Source organism: Pristiophorus japonicus, chromosome 5 (assembly GCF_044704955.1).
Source record: "Pristiophorus japonicus isolate sPriJap1 chromosome 5, sPriJap1.hap1, whole genome shotgun sequence".
NCBI lineage: Eukaryota > Metazoa > Chordata > Chondrichthyes > Pristiophoridae > Pristiophorus > Pristiophorus japonicus.
Genome location: NC_091981.1, coordinates 293,011,813 through 293,028,987, shown reverse-complemented (window position 1 = coordinate 293,028,987; position 17,175 = coordinate 293,011,813). Strand labels below are relative to the sequence as shown.

The 17,175-nt window shown below is 48.3% G+C and overlaps 1 protein-coding gene across 12 annotated transcripts in view; it reads right to left on the bottom strand.

The window, feature by feature from the left end:
- Positions 1–17,175, bottom strand: part of LOC139264758 (uncharacterized) — a 680,593-nt gene that overhangs the window by 101,993 nt on the left and 561,425 nt on the right. For 11 of the 12 annotated variants that reach the window (XM_070881817.1, XM_070881822.1, XM_070881825.1 and 8 more), the window contains 3 exons: positions 16,321–16,386; positions 6,055–6,123; positions 4,085–4,153 (listed from right to left, as the gene is read on the bottom strand). In XM_070881817.1, the coding sequence (XP_070737918.1) occupies positions 4,085–4,153; positions 6,055–6,123; positions 16,321–16,386 (204 nt within the window). The remainder of the gene's footprint in view (positions 1–4,084; positions 4,154–6,054; positions 6,124–16,320; positions 16,387–17,175) is intronic. The other variant, XM_070881821.1, reaches the window with a different exon arrangement.

Sequence of the window (17,175 nt, the reverse complement as noted above, 5' to 3'; positions counted from 1 at the left end):
AGGTGCATTACTTAACTGCGAGCATGTGTTACATCTGTGCACGCAGGACGCTAAGTCCGCATCGATACCGGGCCACCAGACGTGGGATCTGGCTATCGTTTTCGTCATTACGATGCCTGGGTGGGTGCTGTGGAGGTCACTGATGAAGGTGTCTCTGCCCTTCTTGGGAAACACTACCCGATTACCCCACAGAAGGCAGTCTGCCTGTACAGACATTTCATCTTTGCGCCACTGGAACGGCTTTATCTCTTCCTGCATTTCCACTGGGACACTGGACCAGCTCCCATGGAGCTCACAGTTTTTAACTAGGGACAGTAAGGAGTCCTGGTTCATCCAGGTTCTAATCTGTTGTGCTGTGACGGATGATTGCTCACTCTCAAATGCTTCCATAACCATGACTAAATCTGTGGACTGCGCCATTTCAACCCCCGTGGTGGGCAATGGCAGTCTACTGAGAACATCGGCACAGTTTTCTGTGCCTGGCCTGTGGTGGATGGCGTAGTTGGATGCGGAAAACGTGAGTGCCCATCTCTGGATGCGGGCCAATGCATTGATATTTATCCCCTTACTCTCGGAAAACAGGGATATCAGTGGCTTATGATCAGTTTCCAATTCAAATTTTAGTCCAAACAGATATTGATGCATTTTCTTCACCCCATAGACACACGCTAACGCTTCTTTTTCAATCATGCTGTCGACTCTCTCAGCCTTAGACAGACTTCTGGATGCATAGGCAACTGGTTGCAGTTTCCCAAAATCATTAGCTTGTTGTAATACACAGCCGACGTCATACGATGAAGCATCACATGCTAGTACCAAACGCTTACATGGATCATACAACGCAAGCAATTTGTTTGAGCATAACAATTTTGTAGCTTTTACAAAGACATTTTCTTGGCTTTTGCCCCATACCCATTCATCTCCTTTATGCAGTAAGGCGTGCAGTGGTTCTAACAGTGTGCTGAGACCCGGTAAGAAGTTACCAAAATCGTTCAGGAGTCTTAGAAACGACCGCAGCTCCGTCACGTTCTGTGGCCTCGGTGCGTTCTCGATTGTCTCCGTCTTCGAATCGGTGGGCCTGATGCCGTCCGCTGCGATTCTTCTCCCCAGGAACTCCACTTCAGGTGCCAGGAAAATGCACTGCGAGCATTTAAACCTGAGCCCCACGCGATTGAGTTGACTAAGAACCTCCTCCAGGTTCTGCAGGTGCTCGACTGTGTTCCGACCTGTGACCAAGATGTTGTCCTGGAAGACCACGGTGTGCGGGACCGACTTCAGTAAGCTTTCCATGTATCTCTGGAATATCGCTGCCGCTGATCGAATTCCAAATGGATATCTGTTATAAATGAAGAGACCTTTGTGCGTGTTAATGCATGTGAGGGCCATCGATGATTCCTCCAGCTCCTGTATCACGTAGGCCGAGGTCAAGTCCAGCTTCGTGAATGTCTTTCCTCCCGCCAGCATAGCAAAAAGGTCGTTGGCCTTTGGTAGTGTGTATTGGTCCAGCAGGGAGAAACGATTGATAGTTACTTTGTAATCACCACAGATTTTGACGGTGTCGTCTCCCTTGAAAACAGGAACGACCGGACTGACCCACTCGTTGAATTCGATCGGCGAAATGATGCCCTCTCATTGCAGCCGGTCTAGCTCGATCTCTACCCTTTCTTCCATCATGTACGGTACTGCTCTTGCCTTGTGATGGATGGGTCGCGCCCCCGGAATTAGGTGAATCTGTACTTTTGCTCCTTGGAACTTCCCGATGCCTGGTTCGAACAGTGAAGGGAACTTGTTTAAGACCTGGGCACATGAAGTGTCATCAGCAGACGAGAGCGCTCGTACATCGTCCAAGTTCCAGCGTATCTTTCCCAGCCAGCTCCTGCCGAGCAGCGTGGGACCATCGACCGGTACCATCCAGAGTGGTAACTTGTGCACTGCTCCATCGTAGGAGACCTTTACAGTAGCACTGCCAACTATGGGATCAGTTCCTTTGTGTAAGTTCTCAGTTTTGTGCAAATTGGAGTCAAGACTGGCCTTGAGGCCTTGCTGCACCAGAATTTTTCGAAAGTCGTTTTGCTTATAATGGACTGGCTCGTGCCCGTGTCCAACTCCAGTGACACTGGGGGTCCATTTAGTTCAACCTTCAGCATTATCGGGGGATACTTAGTGGTAAATGTATGCACCTCATATACCTCTGCCTCCTCACTCTGAGGCTCTGGTTTGTCGTGATCCACTGTAGATCTGTCCTCCTCTGCAACATGGTGGTTTGTAGGATTAACAGGATTAGCAGCTCGCCTGCACATACGTTGGAGGTGTCCCATTGTTCCACAGCCCTTGCAAATGTACTCTTTGAAACGACATGAATGGAAACGATGATCACTCCCGCAGCACCAACAATGTGTTAATGGCCTTGCATTCATCACCCTTGATGGTGGACTCTGAGACATCTGCGGATGTGAAGCTGGAGGCATGTTGGACCTGCCTTGTACATTGCGATTTGAAAACAACATCACTTTGTTCACAGTACTTGTAGCAGCACTCGTATGCTGAGAGATTTGCTTAGTATTGTTACTGGTGGAAATGAACGCCTGGGTTATCGCTATGGCCTTACTCAAGGTTGAGGTCTCTACAGTCAAAAGTTTGCGAAGTATCATTTCACGGCCAATGCGAGGTACAAAAAAGACTCTGAGCATGTGCTCCAAATATCCTTCAAATTCGCAATGTCCTGCAAGGCGTCTTAGCTCAGCGATATAACTCGTCACTTCCTGGCCTTCAGACCTTTTGTAGGTGTAGAACCGGTACCTCGCCATCAGAACGCTTTCCTTTGGGTTTAGATGCTCCCGGACCAGTTTGCAGAAATCTCTCTGTGGGTTTCGCTGGAGCAAGCAGATTTTTCATGAGGCCATACGTTGGTGCCCCGCAGATGGTGAGGAGAATCGCCCTTCGTTTGGCAGTGTTCACTTCTCCTTTCAGCTCGTTGGCCACGAAGTATTGATCGAGTCGCTCCACGAGGTTTCCCAATCATCTCCCTCTGAAAACTTCTCCAGGATGCCCACTGTTCTCTGCATCATTGAGGTGGGGTTCGTTATTTGTATCTCGTCGCCAGTTGTTGTGTATGAAAAAAGAGTCTGACTGGATACTGTGAGCTCAAAGTAAAGTGTGACCTTAGTCTTTTATTGCAGATCTCTAGAGTGCCTCTTCAACCTGTGAAGCCTCCTTAAGTATCTGTGCTCCCAAGGGATTATGGGATCCCTTGGGACTCCAGGGGATGAGCCCTCTGGTGACTGTACAGGGCATATACAAGTTTACATATGTAACATACCCCTTATCCTTGGACTGTGACCCCAGGTTCTGGACTTCCCCAACATCGCGAACATTCTATCTGCATCTAACCTGTCCAGTCCCATCAGAATTTTATATGTTTCTATGAGATCCCCTCTCATTCTTCTAAATTCCGGTGAAAACAGGCCCAGTCGATCCAGTCTCTCCTCATATGTCAGTCCTGCCATCCCGGGAATCAGTCTGGTGAACCTTCGCTGCACTCCCTCAATAGCAAGAACGTCCTTCCTCAGATTAGGAGACCAACCAGGTGAGGCCTCACCAAGGCCTTGTACAACTGCAGTAAGACCTCCCTGCTCCTATAATCAAATCCCCTAGCTATGAAGGCCAACATGCCATTTGCCTTCTTCACCGCCTGCTGTACCTGCATGCCAACCTTCAATGACTGATGTACCATGACACCCAGGTCTCATTGCAGTTCCCCTTTTCCTAATCTGCCGCCATTCAGATAATATTCTGCCTTCATGTTTTTGCCACCAAAGTGAATAATTCCGCAATGGCACTACAGGAAAAATTCAGCGTTCCTCATTACCGTGGCAAGTTCAGTTTTTCGGCGCAGACCATAAGCTCCACCCACAGAGCTTAAGGACAATCTGCGCCGCTCCAGTATGAAAAGTTATGCCAGTGAAACTTGGAATTTTTTTTTGCAGCAGTTGGTCCACTAAAAAAATTGGTCGTACCTCTACAACTGCGGCAAAAAAATTCCATGTAGAATTTTGGGCCCCAAGTTTCTTTTTTCACAACTTACCATTTCTCGGTGCTGGTTGCCTTCTAGTAGCACCCCGAGCAACTTCAGATTGATCCAACTGCATGCTTTCTATAAAGGATGGAATGAAAGTAGTCAGTAAGATTATTGCACTTGGACTTGATCACATAATCTAGGCTGCAACTTCATTTCAACACTGAGGGAATGCTGTATTGTTCGAGTTGCCATCACTTAGATGAGGAGTTCAACATGTTTCAGATCCGTCCCTAACCACGGGAACTGCTGAATATTTACGCAAAAGATACGACCCTGCAGCTTAATTAATTTAGATAGCGTGTAGTCTCCTGTCTGACAGGATGTTAAAGATCCCACAGCTCCATTCATAGATGTTTCCATTAACCAACACCACCACACATAGATTAACTGCTCATTCCATCTCAGTGTTAGGATTTGAGCTGCGTGTGAAACTAATGCTGTATTCCCCGACATATCAACAATCCTTAGTCATATTTTCTATGTGAAATATTCTGCGATGTTTGGGATATGTGTAAAGGTGGTTTATAAATACAAGTTATTTATTTCTAAATTGTCCAGTAGGCTCAGTTGCGAGCACTCTGAGTCAGTAGATAATGGGATTTATCCCCATACCAGGATTTGAGTGGATAAGCTGACAGCCCAGTGCAGTAATGTGGAATGCTGCATTGTTAGAGGTGTAATCTTTAGATGAGACATTCAATCAAGTCTCTGTCTGTCTGGTTAATTGGATGTTAAAAACTGCGATGGAAAGATTGAGCAGGAAGGTTGAGTGGGAAGTTATGTGGGGGTCTATTGGCTGCTCGTCATTAGGTCTAGCAGCAGTCAGTTTCACCAACCTTTAAGGATCAGTAACAACGCCATCAAAATGAATGTTCTGGAGCAGCTGGAAATACCATGAGTGGATACATTCCTGCCCCTTGACCAAACTGAGGTCAAATATCTCCATGGGACATCAGTGGTCCTGTGTTCCTAAAGTTGAGGCTGGGGCTTCGTTTCTGTGCAGGGCAGCAGGGTTGAGATGTGGGTCATGAACAAATATTCAGCAGTTTTACTTGACTAACGATGGGGACTGGTGAATATTTACGCAAAAGATTCCCCTCTGGAGATTAATTCATTTCGGTGGTCTCCTGTCTGAGAGGCCAGCCGTTGTACTCCTGGCTGCTGGCAACAGGGCCTTCAGGATGGTGAAGAACATCCGTAGACAGAAGATCCTTAGGTCAAAAGATCATCCTGAAAACACTGCTTTGATCTTATGTTCTAAATCCTATAATGACCCTTCAAATTCTGCCGTCTTTGTAGAATGGGATGTCATTTCTACTGCTAGCTTTTTGGGGTGTCCCTCTTTTTCGTTAGTAAAATAAGTTGGGGAGGAACAATGCACTGCCTGAAAGCAGACTCAATCACTGCTTTCAAAATAGAGTTGCATAAGTACCTGAAAGAAAATGATTTGCATGTCTACGGTGAACGGGCAGAGGATTGGGACCAGCTGAGGTGCTCTTGCAGAGAGCCTGCATGGGCTTGATGGGCCGAATGGCCTTTTTCTGTGCTACAACCATTATATGATTCTATGATTCTATTAGCATCCTACTGCTAAGCTTGCAGTTACTGTAGGCACCTCTGTTCCAAAGAAAACAATCCCACCCTATCCAATCTTTCCTCATATCTAAAATTGTCCTGTCCTGGTAACATCCTCGTAAATCTCCTCTGTACCCTCTCTAGTGCAATCACATTTTTCCTGTAATGTGGTGACCAGAACTGTACGCAGTACTCTAGCTGTGGCCTAACTAGTGTTTTATACAGTTCAAACATAAAGTGTCTGCTCTTATATTCTATGTCCCGTCTAATGTACGAAAATATCCGTATGCCTTCCTTCATAACTTATCGACCTGTCCTGTTACCTTCAGGATAACAGTCACAGCAATTTTAATAAATGTCTCAAGTGTCCCTCAGTTCAACTTTCTTTTTTCACTACTTACGCTTTTTAGGTAATGGTTGCTTTCTACGAACATCCTGCATAGGTGCGCATGGTTCTTGCGATGGGCCTGCTGTAAAGGATTGAATGAAAGTGGTCAGAAAGAGTCTTGCATATCAATACAAATCTGAGAGCTAAAGATGTTGAGTGCTGCTAACAAAGTGTGAATACAATAATGTTGAACTAGCCATTATTTCCTGATTTAATGAGTAAAAGTTGAGTTTAACATGCACACTTGGGGCTCAATTTGCCGCAAAGCATTTTTTTGGCGTACTTGAAGAGTTACGCCCGACTTTTTGGAGCCTAAGTACGGCAAAAAAAAAATTCTAAGTTTCCCCGTTGAATTTCTTCATTTTGGTGTGGCGTAACCGGACCTTTAGTTTTGGGGTTGGAGCCTTGATCTGCGCCAAATGGATCAGGCTGCCATGGTAACCAGGCACACAATGCGAGCTGAAGCTGCAAAGTGAAGCATACAGCCAGCTCCCGACACATTAAAAGAATTGAAAAACACATAGCAGCAACTTACCTCCAACCCCGCCCAAAGGGCTTGTCGGTCCGGTCCCATTCTCGGTCTCCAGTCTTCTGGTCTGGTCTCTCTCTCTCTCTCTCTCTCTCTCTGTGAACCGGGGACTGAGAATGGGACCGGACCGGGAGAATAGGGACCGAGAATGTGACCGGACCGGACAGCCTTCGGGCAGGGTTGAAGGTAAGTTGCTGCTATTTGTTTTTCAATTCTTTTAGTGTGTCCAGGTATCTACTGCGCCGATTTCCTTTCCTGCGCCGATTTCCTTAACTGTCCGGTGGGTTTTTCTGCAGAGGCTACATATATAAAAACATAGAAATTTACAGCGCAGAAGGAGGCCATTTCAGCCCATCGTGTCCGTGCCGGCCGACAAAGAGCCACACGGCCCTCGGTCAACAGCCCTAAAGCTTACATATAAACCTATGAACAATGACAGAAAGGCAAAGAGCACCCAGCCCAACCAGTCTGCCTCACACAACTGTGACACCCCTTATACTGAAACATTCTACACTCCATCCCAACCGAAGCCATGTGATTTCCTGGGAGAGGCAAAAACCAGATAAAAACCCAGGCCAATTTAGAGAGAAAAAATCTGGGAAAATTCCTCTCCGACCCATCCAGGCGATCAAAACTAGTCCAGAAGATCACCCTGGCCGTATTCTATTCCCTTTATATCTGCGCTGTCCAACAAAAGGTCATCCAGTCTAATCCCAATTACCAGCTCTAGGTCCGTAACCCTGCAGGTTACTGCACTTTAAGTGCCCATCCAACCATCTCTTAAAAGTGGTGAAGGTTTCTGCATCCATCACTCTTCCAGGCAGCAAGTTCCAGATCCCCACAACCCTCTGCGTAAAGAAGCCCCTCCTCAAATCCCCTCTAAACCTTCCACCAACCACCTTAAAACTATGCCCCCTTGTAATAGACCGCTCCACCAATGGAATTAGACCCTTACTGTCCACTATATCCAGTACACCTCAATGAGGTCTTCTCTCAACCTCCTCTGTTCCAATGAGAACAAACCCAGCCAATCCAATCTGTCCTCATAACTAAGATTCTCCATTCCAGGCAGCATCCTACCTGGCCTAAACACAACTGGAGTAACTCTCAGCTGGCCAACCTTCCCTAACTGGCCAGAATTGGCATAGGTGGCTGGTTACGCCCCCCTTTGGCTGAAAAAAAAACTGACCTAAATAAATCGTAACTAACTGAGATACACTGGTGCAAATTGATTGGGGAAATTGGTTTTTTAACTTAGGCCAAAAAAAGCAGCCTGCTCCAAAAAAACGGTGCAAATCACTGTGGAAAATTGGACTTGATCACATAATCTAGGCGAACACTTCATTTTAACACTGAGGGAATGCTGTATTGTTAGAGTTGCCATCACTTAGATGAGCAATTCAACATGTTTCAGACCCGTCCCTAACTATGGGAACTGCTGAATATTTACGCAAAGAATACGTCTCTGCAGCTTAATTAATTTAGGCAGCGTGTAGTCTCCTGTGTGACAGGATGTTAAAGATCCCACAGCTCTATTCATAGATGTTTCCATTAACCAACACCACCGCACATAGATTAACTGCTCATTCCATCTCATTGTTAGAATTTGAGCTGTGTGTGAAATTAATGCTGTATTCCCCGACATAACATCAAACTGTGCCTCAGTCATACTTTCTATATGAAATATTCTGGGATGTTTTGAGATATGTGTAAAGGTGGTATATAAATACAAGTTATTTATTTCTAAGTTGTCCAGTAGGCTCAGTTGTGAGCACTCTGAGTCAGTAGATAATGGGCTTCATCCCCATACCAGGATTTGAGTGGATAACCTACGCTGACAGTCCAGTGCAGTACTGAGGAACGCTGCATTGTTCGAGGTGTAATCTTTAGATGAGACATTGGCCCCGAAATTCAGGTGCACCAGAAAGCTGACTGATTACTGCCGAAAATTTTGCATCAGGCCGCTGACTGAAATTCAGTTCAAGAAAAATGGCTTCCAGCGCTAATGTGTGGCCATTTTGCAGTGGTGTAGGTGTTTTCTTTGAAACGGGATCACCACGGAGAAATTCGGCATGGAGGTAAAGTGGACAAACGAACCAGCTGCTCCCCGGCCTTCTTAAAATCTCTGACGCCGATGTGGGTAAGCGAGGCCCTCCTTTATTGCGCTCTCTCCTTCAATGCGCCAGCGTCTACTGTTCCTTTCCTTCTGGAATTTTGCCAGGATTTGCAGCTCGGCCCTGAAGGGAGTTTTGGTGCAGGATGGTGGTGTGGGAGTAGGACGAAGAGCTGGAGACACTCATACAAGGTGTGGAGGGAAGGAGGCGAATCCTGCACACTGACGTGGGCAGACCAATGAGGGAGGTCACCAGAAATGCATGGAGGGAGATTGCAGGGAGGCTCTCAGGGACCTCCATTCACAACAGGACGCCGACACAGTGCAGAAAAAGCCTGAACGACATCATACAGATGATGAAAGTGAGTACCTGTTCCACCAACTGCTGAGCTCCATCTGCGCGCCTCTCCTTCATAATTCTGTTAATTCACCTCCTCATTGAAGCAGCAGCCTCTCTAGATATATATATATATATATGTATGTGTTCTCGCAATGGAGGCTCCTTTTCATCTCACACTTACAGCTGCATGTCAGGGACAAACACTTGAGCATTCATTTTTAATGCGTCATCACAGCATTCTTTGTTTTTGCAGGCCAGACTGGCACACAATCGTATGGAATAGAGGATGACTGGAGGTGGAGAGGCCGACATCCAGGTGCTCACACCCGTGGAGGAGTGTGTTGAGACACTTGTGGGGCTCATGGTGCCTTCCTTGTGGGGCAGGGTACTGCTGACACCGATGTGGGTAAGTGAGGGCCCTCCTTTATTGTGCTCTCTCCTTCAATGTGCCAGCGCCTATTGTTCCTTCCCTTCTGGAAGTCTGCTAGTTGCAGGCTCCATGTGTCAATCACTCACCTCCCCCTCACGGCAGCCCTCTTCCCATTTATGCTTGCAGATGAGACGCCCCCTGTGGGTAGCAGGACTGGCGACGCTGATGTGCATGCTGAGGTGTAGAGGGACCCGGGGGTCCTTGTGCATGAATCCAAAAGGTTAGTTTGCAGGTGCAGCAGGTAATCAGGAAGGGGAATGGAATGTTGGCCTTCATTGCGAGAGGGATGGAGTACAAAAGCAGGGAGGTCCTGCTGCAACTGTACAGGGTATTGGTGAGGCCGCACCTGGAGTACTGCGTGCAGTTTTGGTCACCTTACTTAAGGAAGGATATACTAGCTTTGGAGAGGGTACAGAGACGATTCACTAGGCTGATTCCGGAGATGAGGGGGTTACCTTATGACGATAGATTGAGTAGACTGGGTCTTTACTCGTTGGAGTTCAGAAGGATGAGGGGGGATCTTATAGAAACATTTAAAATCATGAAAGGGATAGACAAGATAGAGGCAGAGAGGTTGTTTCCACTGGTCGGGGAGACTAGAACTAGGGGGCACAGCCTCAAAATACGGGGGAGCCAATTTAAAACCGAGTTGAGAAGGAATTTCTTCTCCCAGAGGGTTGTGAATCTGTGGAATTCTCTGCCCAAGGAAGCAGTTGGGGCTAGCTCATTGAATGTATTCAAGTCACAGATAGATAGATTTTTAACCAATAAGGGAATTAAGGGTTACGGGGAGCGGGCGGGTAAGTGGAGCTGAGTCCACGGCCAGATCAGCCATGATCTTGTTGAATGGCGGAGCAGGCTCGAGGGGCTAGATGGCCTACTCCTGTTCCTAATTCTTATGTTATGTTCTTACGTTCTTATGGGCAGTGTAGGTAAGTGAAGCCGTCCTTTAATACGCTCTCTACCTGAATGCGTCAGTGCCGACTGTGCCTTTCTGTCCAAAGGTGTGCTAGTTGCAGGCTCCATGCGTCAATCCCCCACCTCCTCCTCGCGGCAGCCCTTCTCCCATTTATGCTTGCAGATGACAGACCGAGCGGCAGCAGAGCCAAGAGAGTCGCAGGAGACAGCACGCAGACCAGCTGGAGGCCTGCATCTGCTCCCCTCTCTAAATAGTTGATGACATTTATAATTCGAGCACTGATGAGATTGAGGCCTGCAGCCCTGCTGACACCCTGAATAGTGCTCCATCTTTCTTGGAAGCGGCTGATGAGGAAGAGGCAGGGGAGGACACTGATGGCACCAATGCTTCCACCAACATGCATCAGTTCAGATACTGGGAGTGCGCGGTCTCAAGTAGTTGACGTGGTAGGTGGGGTGGCACTGGGTGTTGCACCGGGGCCTAGCGGGCTGCAACATGGTGATGGGGCTCGGCAACCTCAGGTGCCATCTCTCCGGGGGGGGGGGTAGGGGGGGCTGTGGGGGGTGGGGGAGGAGGGAGTCAGGACCGGAGTCCAGCTGCAGAGGACTCAGATGATGTCATCGATGCGGCTTCCGAGAGAAGGGTGGAGGCCACGCATTCCCAGATGTTGGGGGCACTGACAAGGGTGCCAGTGAGGCTGTCGGAAATGGTCAGGAGTCCGCCTCTCGCCTAGTCGACAGCTCTGCGCACACCATGGAGCCCATCATTGCCAGTGTGCAGGCGATGGTGGACTCCCAGAGTGACCCTGCTGATCCAGCTGTGAGGCCGCAACCTGCAGGTGATGTGGCGGCTGCCATTTCAGCACAGGCGCGAGGGAACGGACGCATCGCTGCTGGTTTGGAGAGGTTGGCCGCGGCACTGGAAGCACAGAATGCTCTTATGCACTCTGGGCAACAGGCCATGGAGCGGCTTACTGCTGCCATGTCTGCTGGCTTTGAGACTCTGGCTGCTCTCATGCAGTCTCAGCTCGATGCCACCAGAGACCTCAGTGTTGCCTTCGCGGCTGGGTCCACCACGGGCCACGGGGGGACCTCCCGGTCTTGGGCCACAGCACCGACCTGATCTCACTCAGCTCGGTGACGGTGGTAGTGTGCCGTCTCCGGGGAGTGATGCAGGCTCGTTCGATCAGGATTCTGACGATGTGCTCTCAGGACCTGCCACTCCGCCAGTGCCTCCACGCATGGCCTCGCCCGAGCCAAGCCAGACTGAACCCTCCCAGGAGGGTGCTGACCAGTCTGCTCCCGGCCCTTCCAGGCCCAAAGGTGGTCGAGGGTGTCCGAGATGGACATCTGTCGCTCCGACACACGAACCACAGCAGACGTCCCAGACCCATGAGGCAGCCACATGCCTTAGGTGTAACAGTCGGTTAGGCCTGCGTGAGAGGTGTTATAAGGAGATGCACAAGGGTGGGAAGTGATGTTTTTGTCTAACTTTATAGTATTGTTTTTTGTTATGTCTGTTTTGAATCACGCTAATTGTGTCTATAAATCTTTTAATTTTTGCACATATATCTGGGCAGGTGTCTCATTTGAGAGTGGGCAGTTGTGTGTGAAAGCACACATTGGGATTGCCATGGAAAAAAGCTGAAGGGTCATGTGAGGACGAGATTATGTGAATCGAGCAGCAGTGAGACGTGTCTGCAGCTCGTTTGCAGGGTTGCGATGGCGACGACGCCTCCTGGCTGGGTGGCCACAGGAATCCTCCTCCTCCTCCTCCTGCACCTCCGTCGGTCTCCTTACCTTAGAAAGGATATACTTGCCAGAGAGGGAGCGCAGCCAAAGTTCACCAGACTGATTCCTGGGATGGCAGGACTGTGGTATGAGGACAGATTGGGTCGACTGGGCCTGTATTCACTAGAGTTTAGCAGAATGAGAGGGGATCTCATTGAAATGTATAAAATTCTGACTGGGTTCGATAGACTGGATGCGGGGAGGATGTTTCCCCGGGGCTGGGGATACGGGGTAGGAAATTTAGGACCGAGATGAGGAGAAATGTTTTCACTCAGGAGGGTGGTGAACCTGTGGAATTCTCTACCACAGGAGGCTGTGGAGGCCAAGTCACTGAATATACTTAAGAGGGAAATAGATAGATTTCTAGAAACAAAAGGCATCAAGGGGTATGGGGAAAAAGCGGGAATATAGTGTTGAGATAGAGGATCAGCCATGATCATATTGAATGGCGGTGCATGCTCGGAGGGCTGAATGGCCGACTACTGCTCCTATTTTCTATGTTTCTACGTCTCCTCCTCCTGTGGTACTGTTGGCTCGACCTCCACTGGCTGGCCCCTCATGAGGGCCAAATTGTGCAGCATGCAGCAGACCACCACGATTATGGAGACCTGTTCAGGAGAGTACTGCAAGGCGCCACCAGACCGGTCCAGGCCATAGAACCTCTGCTGGAGGATCCCAATGCAGTGCTCGATGATGCACCTGGTGCCAGAATGAGCGTCACTGTAGGCATGTTCAGTCACTGTCCTGGGGTGCCACAGTGGAGTCAGCAGCCAAGTGGACAGGTGATATCCCTTGTCGCCAAGCAACCATCCGCAATCCTGATTCGGCCCGGTGAAGGAGGCGGGCACACTGGTCTGGCGCAGAATGAATGAATCATGGCTGCTGCCTGGATACATAGAAACATAGAAACATAGAAAATAGGTGCAGGAGTAGGCCATTCGGCCCTTCGAGCCTGCACCGCCATTCAATGAGTTCATGGCTGAACATGCAACCTCAGTACCCCATTCCTGCTTTCTCGCCATACCCCTTGATCCCCCTAGTAGTAAAGACTATATCTAACTCCTTTTTGAATATATTTAGTGAATACCTGGCATCAACTGCCAGGATTCTATGCTGGTGGTCACATACCAGCCGCACATTGAGGGAGTGGAATCCCTTCCTACTGATGAAGACTTTGGGATGGGTGTTGTGACGCCCTCAGGCCAATGTGTATGCACCCTGCACCCTGAGGAACTCTGCAATGCGGTGAAATCCGGCCTGCCGATCGACTTGCTACTCCTTCCCTGGTCATCGAGAATGAGGTATAATCCACTCTTCTCCTGTAGAGAGCATCGGTGACCTGCCGGATAGAGCGATGGGCAGAGAATTGTTGGCCATGTCTGCAGTCACAGACTGGAAATACCCCGTAGCATAAAAGTTCAGAGCGATAGTGACCTTGGTCTCAATGGTCAGATCGGTCCTGAGCCTTGTGTGAGGCTCCAGATCTTGGCGCAGGGCATTGCAGAGCTCCCTCAGTACGTCCTTTCTAAATGTAAGCCTTCTCAGGCTTTGCTCATCACTCAGCTCCAGGAAGGAGAACTGACGTTGGTAGACCCTTTGATGGTGGGGCCTCGTTCTCCAGGTCGGTTCTGGCCACCTCCGATCGCCCTCTCCCTGTTCCTCCTCATAGTTGGGAGCATCTTCAGGCTGTTGCAGGCAAGGCTCCTGGGCCAGTATGTGGTGCGGGGGGAGGGGGGGGGGGGGGCGGGTCAGCGTACCTGACCTTTCTCCACACTCCATCTCTCTCCAAGCCACCTTCTCTACGTGGAGGTCTGCGCCCACCTGCAGCACCTTCCATGCTGTTGCCATGGCTGCTGCCCCCCTTGCCAGCTACCTACCTGGACGTTGCTGACGGTGCTGCCTTCTCCTGTGTGCTGCCCCGCGTCTGACAAGGTGGGCAAGGCATTTCCCTGCCAACACTGAGCCCATCCTGTGTGAAGAGTGGACTCTGACAAGCAGGCCTGTGTGCAGCACAGAATGAGGCCTACTTCACTAATCAGTGACAAGTAGAACTATTAAAAACTCTCCCAAAAGTGCTGAACACGACTCTGGGTTAACCAACTGCAGACTTAACAAAAGTAAAAGTTGTGGCCATCGATACCCGGTCACACTAATCCTCCGTTGTCCTCCTCCAGCGGTGTCGAGTTGCATGGCCAAGTGCACCGACCCAAGAGGCAGGCGGGGGGCACTGCTGTTGCACTTTTTGACGCTGAATTTGGGTGGCGGTGTTGACGTCATCAGGGTGCGCCCTGCAGCGGCGCGCACGCTGATGATGTCACCGCCGCCACAAGCCTCATACCGCGGCGGATGTCGGCGGCTTGTGGCGGATAGACCACACCGTCAAAAAGGGTCCCGTGCTGAAAATGCGTCGCGGGGGCCATTTGGCGAAAGCACAGCCATTATTCGATTTTGGCAAATGGCTGCCAAAAAAACAGCGATAACGATCCTTCCCGGGACCGTGAATTCCAGCCCCATTACATCAGGACGCTGTCTGTCTGGCCAATTTCGCCAATCATTAAGGATCAGTAACAACGTAACCAAAAGGAATGTTCTGGAGCAGCTAGAAATACGTTCCTGCCCCTTGACCAAACTAATGTCAAATATCTCCATGGGGCATCAGTGATCCTGTGTTCCTAAAGTTGAGGCTGCGGGTTCTTTTCTGTGGAGGGCAACAAGGTTGGGATGTGGGTCATGAACAAATATTCAGGAATTTTACTTGGCTAACTATGGGGACCTGTGAAAATTTACGCAAAAGATTCCTCTCTGGAGGTTAATTCATTTAGGTAGCATGTGGTCTCCTGTCTAAGAGGCCAGCTGTTGTACCCATGGCTGCTGGCAACAGGGACTTCAGGATGCTGAAGAACATCCTTAGACAGAAGATCTTTTGGTCAAAAGGTCATCCTGAAAACACAAGGAAGAAGTTTACCTTGCTGTCTGCTTTGGTCTGATGTTCTGGGTTCTCCAAGGACCATTAAGATTCTGCGGTCTTCATCGAATGGGGTATCTGTTCCACTGCCAGCTTTTTGGGGTGTCACTCTTTTTCGGTGCCCCACAGGCGCACCCAGAGTGAAATAAGTTGGGGGAGAAACAATGCACTGCCTGGAAGGGTGTTGGAGGCAGACTCAATCACTGCTTTCAAAAGGGAGTTGGGTAAGTACCTGAAAGAAAAAGATTTGCATGTGCTTGACGGCTAAAGCGCGGGGGAGTGGGACTAGCTGAGGTGCTGTTGCAGAGAGGCTGCATAGTTCCGACGGGCGATTTATCTAATTTCAAAGATGCTAAAACTCATAATACATCCTCTCTCTCTATGTTTATACCATCTAATACTGCACACTCCTCCTCCTTAACTACAATGTCTGCATCATCCCTCTCTTCTGTGAAGACAGATGCAAACTATTCATTAAGAACCATATCCACGTCTTCTGCCTCCACACATAGGTTACCTTTTGGTCTCTAATTGGCCCTAATCTTTCCTTAGTTATTATCTTACTCTTTATGCATTTATAAAACATCTTTGGGTTTTCCTTCATTTGCCAATATTTGTTTATGTCCTCTCTTTGCTTTCCTAATTTCACCCCTGCATTTTCTATACTCCTCGAAGCTTTCTGTAGCATTGACCCCCTCGGTATCTGACAAAAGCTTCCCTTTTTTTCTTTATCCTACTCTTTATGCTCCTTGACATCCAGGGGGCTCTAGATTTGGGGGTCTCACTCTTTTCCCTTATGGAAACATATATGCTCTGAACCCACACTACCTCCTCCTTGAAAGCCTTCAACTGCTCTGAGACGGATTAACCTTCAAGTAGCTGTTTCTGGTTCACTTTTGCTGAATCACATCTCATGGTGAGATTTTTTACTATTTCCAATGCATCCTTAATGGAATACAATATTCGTTGTTTACCCTGAAACCTCATATCCCAGATTACATCACAGATAATATTACATTTTGTTTCATAGAGGACGTACTTTTGTGTTGGACATGAGAAAAGTATCTGGAGTGAGCTTCAATCCTAACTTTGGACTAGCAATGCTGTGCACCACTGAACCTCCCTTAAACCTGCAGCACTTCAAAAAAATGTTTAAGTGTCCCTCAGTTCAAGTCTCTTTTTTCATTACTTACGAGTCGTAGTTTCGGGTTGCATTTGAAGAACTCTCCTGCAGGCATTCGTTGGGCTTTTTGGCAAGGCTGCAATAAAGCATGGAATGAAAGTATCAGTAAGAGTCTTGCACATCAAAACACATCTAAGAGCTAAGTTGTTGAATGTTGCTAACAAAGTATGAATACAATAATGTTCAACTGGACATTATTACCTGATTTGATGAATAAAAGGTTGAGTTTAAGATGTACACTTGGACTTGATCAATTAATCTAGGCTGACACTTAATTTCAGTACTGAGAGAATGTTGTATTGTTAGAGTGGCCATCATTTAGATGAGAAGTTCAACATGTTTCAGAGCTGTCCATAACTATGGGGGATGCTGAAAATTTACTCAAAAGATATGCCTGTGAGTCAGTAGATAACGGGTTTCAGCCCCATACCAGGATTTGAGTGGATAATCTATGCTGACAGTGCAGTGCAGTACTGAGGACTGCTGCATTGTTAGAGGTGTAATCTTTAGGTGAGACATTAAATCAAGTCTCTGTTTGTTTGGTCAATTGGATGTTAAAAACTGTGATGGAAAGATTGAGCGGGAAGGTTGAGTGGGAAGTTATTTGGGGGTCTATTGGCTGCTCGTCATTAGGTCTAGCAGCAGTCAGTTTCACCAACCTTTAAGCATCAGTAACAATGTCACCAAAACAAATGTTCTGGAGCAGCTGGAAATAACATGACTGGATACATTTCTGCTTTCCTTGACCAAACTGAGGTCAAATATCTTCATGGGATCTCAACGGTCCTGTGTTCCTAAAGTTGAGGCTCTGGGTTCTTTTCTGTGGGAGGGCAGCAAGGTTGGGCTGTGGGCCATGAACAAATAT